At 36.7% G+C, this 12,913-nt stretch overlaps 1 protein-coding gene across 1 annotated transcript in view; it reads right to left on the bottom strand.

The window, feature by feature from the left end:
- Positions 1-1,148: 1,148 nt before the first annotated feature.
- Positions 1,149-12,913, bottom strand: part of PIAS1 (protein inhibitor of activated STAT 1) — a 125,678-nt gene continuing 113,913 nt past the window's right edge. The window contains exons 11-14 of the mRNA XM_065940831.1: positions 12,262-12,442; positions 7,809-7,951; positions 5,776-5,813; positions 1,149-5,157 (exon numbers count right to left, since the gene is read on the bottom strand). Coding sequence (XP_065796903.1) covers positions 4,864-5,157; positions 5,776-5,813; positions 7,809-7,951; positions 12,262-12,442 — 656 coding nt within the window. The 3' untranslated portion in view covers positions 1,149-4,863. The remainder of the gene's footprint in view (positions 5,158-5,775; positions 5,814-7,808; positions 7,952-12,261; positions 12,443-12,913) is intronic.

The following is a 12,913-nucleotide window of genomic DNA, read 5'->3' as shown; positions in this document are numbered from 1 at the left end:
CTGAGAAAGGAGAGTCACTTTTGTTTCCCCAACAGTGTAACTGCCCATTAAATGATCAGGAATTCCTAGGAGCTGGAGAGAAGGGTTATATGGGGGCAGGCAGAGGTGAACTTGTGATTGTCTAGCTGGGGATCTTAGGCTCATACGATACAAGGGCAGATCCAGGTTTTGTGGGATCTGAGGGTTATACGATTCGGCAGCCTTCCAGAATAATACAAGAGAAATACAGAATTACTTTGGGCTGCTTCCAGGACCCTGGAAGAGGTCAGAGCAAGTGAGGGGCTCTCATGCTTAAACTTCATTACCTTCATGGTAAATTCATCTGAGGCTGGTTAGATGCTGGCACACCATGGAGAACTGCTATATTTCACTTTCAGGCAAGGCTCAAGGGTCAAGCTCCACACCGACTGTTAACCCCTCATGGGCATGAGGAAGTTAGTCCTGCATAGCCAACCTGGAATATCAAGGATTAGACAGTAGATACCTGGGATTTAGATGGACAGGAAAAGGAAGTTCTGGGCTATAACAGTAAATGAGGGTCCAGTCCCTCAAAGCTTGGCTTTTATACGCTACTGGTGATACTCATATGGCTTCCAGGCAAGTTTTATGAATCTCATTTATCTGACAGGAATCTGAAGTATAACTTGCCAAAGACACCTGAGTGGTGTGTAGTGGCCATTTGAACCTGGGGCTCATGTCCACTGACTCCGTGTTTTAAGGGTGTTCAGTGCGTAGGATCCCAAGATCCTGGGATGTGTTCTAATTTAAGAATACACCCCAGATAAGGCACTGACAAAGATCCCAGGCCTGGGTTTCATGCTCAGTCCCTGAAACTGGTTTACCCAGTGCCTAGTATGGTTGCAAAAAAGGCCACAGTGTTCTTAACAGTCAAATTGCAAATTAATTAAACAGATTTAAAACTAAACCAATGCTGTGGTTCGTTACAAAGCTAGCCATATTTCAGTAAGAAAGGGGAATGACAGCTGTAGATTCATTACTTACCTCAAAGCATGTTGCAAGAGAATAAGTTACTTGTCATGCTTTGAAATCTCTGCATCAAAGGGGCTCTGGAAGCACAGAGCATAGTCACTTTTTCTCCTAGGGACTGTCCCCTTGTATACCCAGCAGTGTACTTTACAGAAGACAAATTAACTGAAGGTTTTTCTTTTATTACATCTAAAGAGCTCTACATAAACAGGTAACATTCAATAGGTAAACAATTTTTTTTTTCCAATGCATGTAATAAATATTTTCACTTGGTACTTTTATACAAACTGACATTGGTCTACTATACATTTTTAAAAGCCATTTTACTGGTTTGGCATGCGGTATGGAAATTCTAAGAGAGAAAGTTTTAAGGCAATGAATCACAGATTTAAGTTCATGGAATTTATGGTAACTTTTATATCTGTTTATATACATTTTTCCCCTTTGTTAATTAAACAATTAACAGCAGCACACTCTGGAACCACCAGCTAGTCTCCCTCCCTCTTTCTGAAATCTAAGCTTTGTGTTTTCTTTTAATTAAAAAAACAGAATTCAACATGTATTGAAAAAACAAAATTCTTACTAAAATCTTACTAAAATAATTTCAAATGTGCTTTAAAGTCCTAAAGATCTTGAAGTGTTTTATGTGTTTAAAATTGTTTAAAAACAATGTTCTTTCTATAATTAGTAATTTAAAATTGGGATATATTTCCATTCAGTTTCAAACATTTGACTCAAAGAAATATCTGCCAAGAAATCACATTTCTAAGAAGCTTAAGTATATCTTTTCTAAGTCAGTAATAAAGAATTGTGATAATGTCTAAATTAACAGGAGTAGAAAAATTTTAATGCTCAAAATAAATTAGTCAACCAAGCGTGGCATGGTTAAGGTCCAGATAGTTTTTAAAAACGTGTTCAATAATGCCCACAAAGTAATTAAAAGCCACTTCAACCCTGCTAGTCAAACAGCTATTATACTACAGGTGCGTGTGCGTATACACACACACCCCCACAGTTCTGTACAGAAACACAAACATATGCACACCTATTATGAATGACCAAGGCAAGGGGGATGGTGGTAACTTGACTAAAGATTCTGAGAATCGTCATTTGTCCACAGACAGCACGTCAGTGTTAGCGCTGTGCTGGGGCAGGGGGTCGGGGTGGGGGGTAGTGATAGTTGGCTAGGGAAAAAAGAAACAACTGTGCTAAAAAAAAACTTAGAAGATAAAGATGCAGTGCATTACTCCACTAGTAATTACTACGGATCATAAAAGTCTGATTGATTCACATCGGCCATGAACCAACAGAGTAATAGCTCCTACTACTGCAACACTTTAGAAAGTTAACAACTGAAGGGAACAAACTCCTTACAGTGGAATGAACTAAAATAAAAAGACAACTGAATGGTTAGTTGCTCCTGTGGAGACATGACCAAAGCTACTAGACAGACATTTATTTCTCCCTGTTACCTGTTCTTCCCTTAGGTTGGTATAATGCAAGACACTGAGGGAAAATAACTCTCTCCAAAACTGGGCTGAAGAAAGTAGAGGGACGGGTTTTCAACTGGATCATTCAAAGAGTTCGTAATTCAGCATCATACACAAAGTTATTGATCAGAATTCTGAGACCACTAACAACGACAAAAAAAGAAAAAAACAAAACTATTCATTTTATCTTAGGTAGCTGAATTAATAGAAACATTTCCTATTACAATGTGAAATAAGAAGCAACTCCCTACAATTTAAGTAATTTCTATCCCAATCTGAATTAGACACAAATTATAATACTATTAGATATTAGCCTAAGTTAACATGGCAATGAGAGTTCTAAAGTGTTTACTCACCATAACACCAGATTCATTTAAAAACTATTTCCTGTTTTAACTGACAATGAAATTTTTTTTTATTGCAAGTTGTTTAGTGACTATAACTCAGCCATGTATGTGTGGAATACACATGCGTAGGGAAGACTATATAACTCACTTGTTACTCACACACACTTGTCTATAAATACATATATACACACACACATATACATATCAATACCAACTTGTTTTTCAAAATTCAAGTCAACAATTTGGTGGCAGAGATGCTGTAAAAGCAGGTATTTTTAGATGCCACACAGTCATGTCAGCCATTAACTTTATCATACAATTGGAGACACAGCCATCTTGAATTCTAACTGGATTAAAGGAGGTCAATTTGTTACCACTGCAAGGTTTAAAATATGACAATTTTATACACAAAGGTGGTCCTTCATCAACTCTGAGAACAACTCTGAGAACATCAACAGTTGTGATATAAAAATCCAGTTTGGAAAACTGGTAATCATTATGCCCCTTCTTTATCTTTTCTGTTAAATCTGCTAAACCTTTCAATTAGATAAAAAATATTTTCGACACCTTCAGATATTACCTGAAGAACGTTAATACCTTCTCTGACGAGGATTTTGGAACACAAGTAGAATCACTTTTTCCTTCCCTCCAACCCTCACTCATTTCCTGAAAAACAGATTTCAATATATTTACATGTTCCATTATTATAAGGATAGATCAGACTGATCCATGAATTCTTAAAAAAATCTGACTTTCCTATGTCATGCTTGTATTTAAAAAGTGAAGAAAAAAAATAAACAAGATTACTAGGCTAAAAATAAGTACAGTCAGAACCAGAGAGTGAAAATGAATAAGGATTAAGCCCATTTTGAATTTCAATTATTTATCAGATGATATATTTCTACAGACGAACATGTATGGTGCACTCTATTTTCTGAAGAGAATTTACTTGTAAGGATAATTGACTGTCTGTCTGTCTTTTTTGAGGTGATGTAGCCTTACCTCTGTCAGCTGCACATGATACCCAACAGGGCTTTCTATGCTATTTTTACTTCCTACTTTGGTATGACGATCTTACAGGAAAATTTGTTACCCTGTGGCCAAAATAGCAGGTGTTCACAGACTTGGTTTAAATACATAATACTGGCAATCCAAATTTAGCATAAAGAACTAGACTAAGCCTACTCCTTACCCAGACAGCCTTACTCCAATCTCTGAAACATATTCTCAGGGGGCATCTAGCAATTAAGAGAGAATATGTGATGGAGAACATGCAATTGGGACAGTTGATAAAGATGCTCATATGTGAATTCAAGACCTTCAAAGCACTTTGAAAGAAGCAGGCAACTGGTTTATCAACTGAATGCAAACTCGGGAGAAGGAACAGTAATGACAGAAAAATACACACAGACACACACACTGAACACACACCTACAAGCTATGTCCTGAAAATACACAGGGAATGCAGAGGGACAGATGAGATTTATAACTTAAGGCTGAATAAAATATGCACACACACAAACAGAATCCAAGTCTGTCATTTTTAGAAAATGGAAATTAAAACTATCCCCCCGCCCCGGCCCCCTCCCCACAACAAAGAAAAGCCCACAATTTAAAACTTCATACATGCAATTCCTTTTCTGTTATTGCAAATAAAATAATGCCATTGAAGTAAAATAAAACCAAAACCATAGGACAAACGATGAAAAAAAATTTTCAGAATCCAGAAAAAATGAACCGAAGGTGGTTTGTGGGTACTTGTTTTTTTTTTTTCTTTTTTTTCTTTTCTTTCCTTTTTTTTGTTTTTTTACAAGTGTTTTTTTCAGACAGGCAGTCTTAGATTTATATACAAAAGTAAAACTGAAAATATAGTTTTGTTCTCTGTACATTTCTTTTTTAATTTTTTCCCTAAAAAAAGGAAAAAAAACACGCTTGTGTACTTTTCTAAACAGAATAGGTAAAACATAGCACAAAGTTCTCTTCTTTCTGCCAAGTTCCTTTAATCTGGGGTGGGGGTGGGAGCAGCAGGGGCGTGGGGATCAGTCCAATGAAATAATGTCTGGTATGATGCCAAAGATGGACGCTGTGTCCGTGCTGCTCCTACTTGCGACGGGGTGGCCGTGGCTCTCCCTCAGGCTGTTGGAGGACACGAGGCTGCTATTACTGCCACTACTGCTTCCGTTGGTGGTTGGCAGAGAAGAGCTGCCTCCTGCACTTAGCTGATCGAGAAACATCTGTGAGGAGGTATATGGAAAAAACCGAGACGAGTGCAAGAGGTCTTGATCATCTGAAACTGCTGCTGCTGCAGCGGCAAGGAGGGAGGTGTTATAATGCTAGGGAGGAGAAAAAAAGACAGAAAATAAAGTTAATTACAGTCATAAATTAATAAACTCTCTTCTCAGCACAACAAAGTCCTAAATTTAACATATTCTAAGTACCTGGTGTTTCTGAAATATTCAGTAAAACATTTTGCAAAATCAAATGGTGTTATATAATGATCACATCATTGACCATTTTATTTTAATTTTTATTAGCACAACAATGAGACATTTTTGTATCTGAAACTGGGGGTAGGGATCAAAATATTGTTTTTTGTTTTAATCTGTACTGCAAGCAACTCTCATAACGCTATTTCTGAAGAGGCATATGCAGGAAAGAGGAGAGGCTATTTCCCTTTCTGGAGATACCTGGCCAAGAAATTTGTCAGTCAATATGACCCACTGCCCTGTTTCTTTATAAAACAGTACTGGGAACCAGACACTGTACTTAATATATTCAGGCACAGTTGAAACAAAGGGACTTTTATTTAAAATTTTAAAACCTTAAAAATAACAAGTATAATAACTCTGAATTTTCTAAAGGAATTTATGTTCTTTCTCTTGACTACATATTATACTTTTAAGTATTTTAATGTAGAATTAAAAGAACAGTATTTGTTTCATATAACATACCTGATTGTCTCCTGATAAGAAAGGAAAGAAATCTAATCCTGCAGAAGAAAAAATCATTTTAGTTGGGAGGAAAAAAAAGCCTCCCACATACACCAACACTACACAAATAAAGACAGTATCTTAAAAGCTAATTCTAAATTCATTTAGCATTTTATTTAAACATGAAGAGTTGAGCTGAATAGTTTAGATCCCTCCCATCTCTAGATTACAAAGCCTGGAGTCCAAGTTTCAGCAATGGTGTGCACTCCCAGTGACGCCATCTGTGGGACTTGGGCCACTGCTACTCCATTCAAATCCAAACACCAATCCCTTAAACTGACTGAGTACTTTTCACCAAACGCTCTCAATGACTCCCGTAAAGTTACCTTTCAATCTAACCTACTCCATTCAAGCACCTCATGAGGTATGTAATTATATTTGGTCTCATTTTGCAGATGAGAAAGTTTGAAGTTGAAAGACGTTAAGCAAGTTGTAAGACAGATTTTCTTCCTCAAATTCCTTCACTTCCCACTGTCTGTACTGGATTCTAACTCAGAGACTCAAGTGACACGAGGCGGGGGAAGAGAGCTGAGGGAGTGTCTCTGCTGGCATGAAGGACCAGCTCTCATCCCTGGCTGCAGGCGAGTCACTGTAGGCTGGCCCCTTCCAATTCACATTCTTATCCACAAGGCCCAGTGTGTAATGTGATGAAGAGCAAGTAAACCAACATGAATAAAATCCCTCATTATGATATCTAAACTTGAAGAAAAGTATCACACACAGATGTAGATAAAAATATGACAACACAAATACTTTGGGGATACCTCCAAAGTATGGCAGGTATCCCACTCCATTATTCTTGCCTGGAAAACCCCATGGACAGAGGAGCCTGGCAGGCTATAGTACATGGGGTCACAGGAGTCGGACTTGACATAGTGACTAAACCACCACCGCTACCACTATCTACACTAGAACAGATTATACCATAAGGATCTGAAAATGTATAGAACTTTGGTTCTTGATAGTGAGCTTGGCAACAGGCAGTAAGAAACAGGGTTACACTGACTAATAGAGTAGCTACTAACCACCTGATGTGGCTATTTAAATTTACTAAGATTAAATAAAATGAAAAGCTCAGTTCTTTAGTCACACTAGCCACATTTAAATGCTCAGTAACCACATGTAGCTAGCAGCTACTGTACTGGCCAAATTACATTTCCCTAGTTGCAGAAAGTTCTATTGGACAGAGCTGAAACAGGGTTTTCACAACATCCACTAAGAATCCACTCAAATACCTCAGCTCCCAAGAATCCTTGCCAGTGACCCTGAATTTTACTGTAGACAAGGGATGGAGAGAAACTTCCACTTTGTGCTTTTGTATTATATTTTCTACAGTGTATATATATTTTCTATATATGGCTTTTTGTAATTTAAAAACTGTTCTTAGATTATATGGCTAACATACAAATTATTAAATTACAAAGATACATGAAAACAACAATTCTTTTTGATAATATAAACTACTATTATGAACTCAAAATACATTGTAGAAATGATTATAATGACATTTCAAATTACTTTCAAAAAGAAGAAACTGGGTTCACCAGAACAAAAATTAAAACTTTCCAATGTTTCAATTCTGCATTGTCTAAAAGATAATACAGTATAGCTACCCACAATGCCTGCTGCATTATAACCAGATTCAGGGAACAAAAAATAATTTTCATAAATATAAAAATTCAAAGCAACATAAGCAACATAGTGGAAATCATTCAAAACCCACTTGCAGACTACTTTGACATACAAAAAACCTAAAGATCATTCCTGTATTTTTACCACTGGTAGTAAAACACTGGCTATTGATGAAGGTACTAACAGGAAACTGAGTCTGTGTTTATTTATGACCGGAGTATATATTTCCCCCACTTTCCTAGATTCCAACCTCCTCTATCCCTGATCTTTCTATCTTTCTTAAACTTGCCCAGAAGAAGACTATATAGATCAAAGGCATTTACATAATGCTATATGACAACACAGAAGCATGGGTAACTCACCTTGTAAGTCATAAGGCATGGGTGTCATATGGAAAGGATGTCTGTAGTCTTGGATGAGGGATGTGTTAATATAGCTTGTGTCTACAGCAGGGAGGCTTGGGGTGCGGGACACTGGAGATGCTTGATGTGGAAGACTCAGTATGCTAGAAGAAAAAAAAGTTTGCAAAATTTTCATGAGTCAGTTGAACTCAAGTTTAATAAAAGGGCAGAAACTCACAATGAGTCCTAGTTTTTGTGCTGAAAATAAAAAAAAAGCAAAGCAATATATAGACTACCATGATTATTAGGAAAAATTTGTACACTTAATAGCATCTTTCAGAGGCTATAAGGAAAAGAGATGGACGCAATGGTATCTGACATTTATAAATCACATGCTGTCTTTGGAACATCATCTACACTCTTTTAGAATGGCAGGCCAAAGTCATAGTTGAGCCACTTCAATGAAATGTAAGTGAAAAGTACAGCAGACAAAATTCTGAAACTTTAAAAAATAAGCACTAGGGTGTTGGCAAGTAAAAAGATAGGTAAATCCTTGCAAAGAAAACACATCTAACAAAACTAAGGGAATGAAGCAATCTGAGCAGTGAAGCGTTAAAAGCTGGCCCTCAGACTTCTAAGATTTATGAGAATAAAAACTAGGTACTGTTTATCTTGGAATACCTAATGCCCAGCACAGTCAGGAGGAACTGACTGTTTGCATAAAAGGTCTGCTGAATGAACGAAGGCAGCAAGACAAGGAGTAGAGATCCTCCATAATGAACAGGTGATGGAGCGTTTTTAAAGGGAGGACAGTATAAATGGAAAAAGAAAAAAGAACAAAGAGAGGGATGCTGGGAGAATAGAGGGAAATGTTTAAGTAGCTGAGTAGCTAAATACTTTTTTCTTCACCAAAAATTAATGAAAAGCAAAAAGGAGGAAGTAATAAAGGAAAAAGAAAAGGCAGAATTAAAATGATTTTGAAAAGAAAAAGAATTCTCATAGTCCTGAGTGAAATCATAAGGGCCATATGCTATCCCAAACATATAAGAGGCCAACAGATATGTTATAGAAAATAGAGAGACAGACAGAGGCTGTCTTTTGCATTTAAAAGTTCGCGTAAAGTGTTGGGGGTATGGAGATGCAATTTCAATGGTAGAGAATATCTCTAAACACGCCAAGCAAGGCTGGATTTCCAGGAACAGTGTTCTAGTTATGATGTGCTACCTTGTTTTTATGAATGGGATATGAAGTATAAAATATACTCTCATCCACCTCATAAAATTGTTTTGTCTAATGGAAACTTAATTAAACTTCTTACATCTACAGAAAGTACCATTTTCCATTAGCTATTTCCTCTGACAATACTCAAGGGATTATAAAGGATTACAAGAGACAAAAGCAGTTGAAACACTAGTCTTTGAAAAACATCTTGGTATACCAAAGAGCAAAGAAAATTTCTGGAGGAATACTAAACACTCAGCGGCTGAAGACAGCAAAATATTTTACATTTACTAATGTTTGCCTCTTTCTACTTCCTGGTTGGCTCTTTCTCTTCCAATTTTGTGATAATATTCTAAAATGATTTCCACCTTCACACTGCATAATAACAAATCCAATATGCTGGGTTTAGGTTTCTATTTATAGGCTAGTCATTACTGAAAAATGATCACTGGTATTGAATATGGTGTTATCCTTCTAAAAAAAAATCATAAACTTTCAGGTTGCTTGTTTTTAAATCTGAAAATAGAGAAAGGTTTGGCATTTGCAAATACTCTATCTGGGTTCAATTAGTCACTGGGAAGCTCATGGAGTAGTTAATGCATCTAATGTAATTTCCCAAACACAATAAATAAGCTATTTTTGGAGAAATAGCACAGCAAATATTCAAAGAAGAAATATTAGATTTCTAAATACTCAAAATATTTCCTTTAAGGAAAAATGTTTTTTTTTTTTTTTTAATATTATTTTATTAGTTGGAGGCCAATCACTTCACAACATTTCAGTGGGTTTTGTCATACATTGACATGAATCAGCCATATAGTTACACGTATTCCCCATCCCGATCCCCCCTCCCACCTCCCCCTCCACCCGACTCCTCAGGGTCCTCCCAGTGCACCAGGCCCGAGCACTTGACTCATGCATCCCACCTGGGCTGGTGGTCTGTTTCACCATAGATAATATACATGCTGTTCTTTCAAAACATCCCACCCTCACATTCTCCCCCAGAGTTCAAAAGTCTGTTCTGTACTTCTGTGTCTCTTTTTCTGTTTTGCATATAGGGTTATCGCTATGTAATTTCCCAAACACAATAAATAAGCTATTTTTGGAGAAATAGCACAGCAAATATTCAAAGAAGAAATATTAGATTTCTAAATACTCAAAATATTTCCTTTAAGGAAAAATGTTTACATATATATGACTACTATCAATATCCTAAAGAGTAGGACTTATGTATATATAACAATGCACTTAATCCATGAAATATTTATACATCCAGATTTATGAAATAAATTTTAATAGTGCTATAATGGCATTCAAAGTAATAAAATAATAACGTGGTTTTGGTCATAATGGCGGGCTATGGTCCATGCGGTTGCAGAGAGTCGGATACGGCTGAGCAACTAAGCACATGTTAAATATAATATAGTCACACCATTAAAAAATATGTATTTAAATATAAACTAGCCCACCAGGCTCCTCTGTCCATGGAATTCTCCAGGCAAGAATACTGGAGTAGGTTGCCATTCCCTTCTCCAGGGGATCTTTCCGATCAAGGGATTGAACCCTGGTCTCCTGCACTGTAGGCATCTGAGCTACCAGGGAAGCCCCATAAATATATATATTAAATATAAAATCTAAAATAAAATCTCAGAATCAAAATTCAATAAGATATTTGTTCTAACTATGCTGCTTTCGGTAATCTGACTCCCCGCGACACCCCCAGATTTAAAAAAGAAGCTGGCATAATAACAAGGTCAGGCTTGTTGGGTAACAGCTGTCAAGGTAGGCTACATCAGAGGTGAATGTTTATAAAGTAGAATATAAAGTAGAATTAGTGTTTAAATACCCATTTCATTTAGAATAATGACACTGCTTTTAATATCTTTATTCCCATCTGTGTGATGAAATAAGCTGCTCTAGAGTGAAACATCAATCTGTGTAACATGTTTGGTTGTATTATAAAGATTCCTGAAATAGCCAAAGTCCTTTAACAAGAGAGGAGCTACATTTATAACAATTGTGCTCTTTTAATGTTGAAACTTCAACTTTCATGTAACTACAAATATACTCAAATAGAAGATCTTTTTATTTCATCAAACAATATCAAGCCTGAAAATAATTTGACTGCAAGCATCAAAGTACCTGTTCTTGGTCTGGTGTTAACCTTCCCTCCTAAAACCTTGAAATCTGTATCAATGCTTTCTGCAGACTTTCCTCCTCTCACTTAAAATTCTTCCTTCAGGCACTAGTTTGTTAGAATATTTTCTAAATAGCTTCTATTCAATTACATCAGGCCACACAACTCTCCTGATATATACCTAAAAGGTGTCACATCTATTTCTAGATTTACCTTTTGTGCGCTACAACTGTGCCTCAGAAAAACAGGACATCCTTTGCTGAGAATCTCCGAAGTGTCTCAAGAGACTAACAGTCTGTTTGAGAGTATGACTATAGAGTCCGCTACTTATTTTACCATCCTCTTCAAAACGTTAAACTCTTTAAGGCTGGGGCTGTACTAACTCACGGTATTACCACCTTTAGCACAGGGTGTTTTACATAAAGCAGGTAACAATGTTTCATGAAGTGAACTGAGGCCTAACCAAGGTACATTATTACTGACATGAGACTAATGGGAAGTGTGGGAAATGAGCCTGCAAAACAGAAAGTACTGTGTATTGCAACTTAATCTTGGACTACTTTCATTGCCAGTCTTGCACATTCTGAGGCAGGTTTAAAACATTTACCTGGTACTTCTCTGCTTTCCACTTAACATATTCAACTTAGGGTTAATTTCGCAGCTTACACTTTCTAGTTTGAGTAAATATTTAAAATCCTATGACCAGCATTAGGATCACCTGAGAGCTCATTAGGGCTCAGACGGTAAAAAAATCTGCCTGCAATGCAGGAGACCCGAGCTCAATCCCAAATGTTTTCTGTTCCTATTCCTGAATCAGACATGGGGGGACAGGAGACACAAATGTGTTTTAATAAGCCTTTCAGGTGATTCTGATGTATACTCAAGTTTGAGAACCACTGTACTAGAACCATCTTTGGGTATGATGAATATCATATCCAAGTGACCCCTTTAATGCATTATTCCAGCCCCTTAAGAAATACACTGAGAACAATCCAACCCATTCTCTGTACTGTTTTATAATTGTGCATAACCATTTTATTTGAGAGATCTTTTAATCCTGTTTTCAAAATTAACTTTCACAATGACTTTTTGTAAAAAAAAGACCTCAGCACTTACCCTTTATTATTTAGTGGCGATGTGGGAGATAGGGAAGGACAGGTTCTCTTGGCAGATGGCTCTTCCTCTTCTTCATCTGATGAACTGTCTATGGTTAGATCAATTACCTCTACTTTCTTACTTTTATTTGAGGACTGGTGATGAGAAGCCACTTGGTGCTCTAATGTGGAGCTTAAGCATCCTGGGAGGGAATAATCGAAACACAAGGCAAAAAAAGGCCTGTGATATCTCTTTTTCTTTCCTCAGCCTATGGATTAGTCTATCAGTTATAGTTTAGACTTTATCAGTTATAGTTATATTGCTGGGGCCTAAGAAGAAAAAAGCAATAGTGGCTCTGTTCCTCTAAGCACGAGACTACTTGTATAGATTGTCAAGGATTTTTTTTTTAAACAATTCTGAGTTAGGACAATCAAAATGTTATGTCCACCTCACAATAAAAACAGTCTGAGAGCAAATTCACATACTACACATTTCCCTGTACATTACCTGATACACTGAGAAATGTTATGGTAACACTTTAGCCTCCTTACAGCAAAACATAGTGAGTAGCCAGAGAAAAAATGCAAATGAAAAAAGAATGTTCACTAACCTAATATTAAGTCTGTTAAAAATTTAAAAGGATACCATTTCAAAAGCATGACTTTACAAAAAA

Source organism: Muntiacus reevesi, chromosome 7 (genome assembly GCF_963930625.1).
Source record: "Muntiacus reevesi chromosome 7, mMunRee1.1, whole genome shotgun sequence".
In the NCBI taxonomy this organism is placed as follows: Eukaryota; Metazoa; Chordata; class Mammalia; order Artiodactyla; family Cervidae; genus Muntiacus; species Muntiacus reevesi.
Note: the sequence above shows the minus strand (reverse complement) of the source record. Positions and strands in the feature narration are given on the sequence as shown.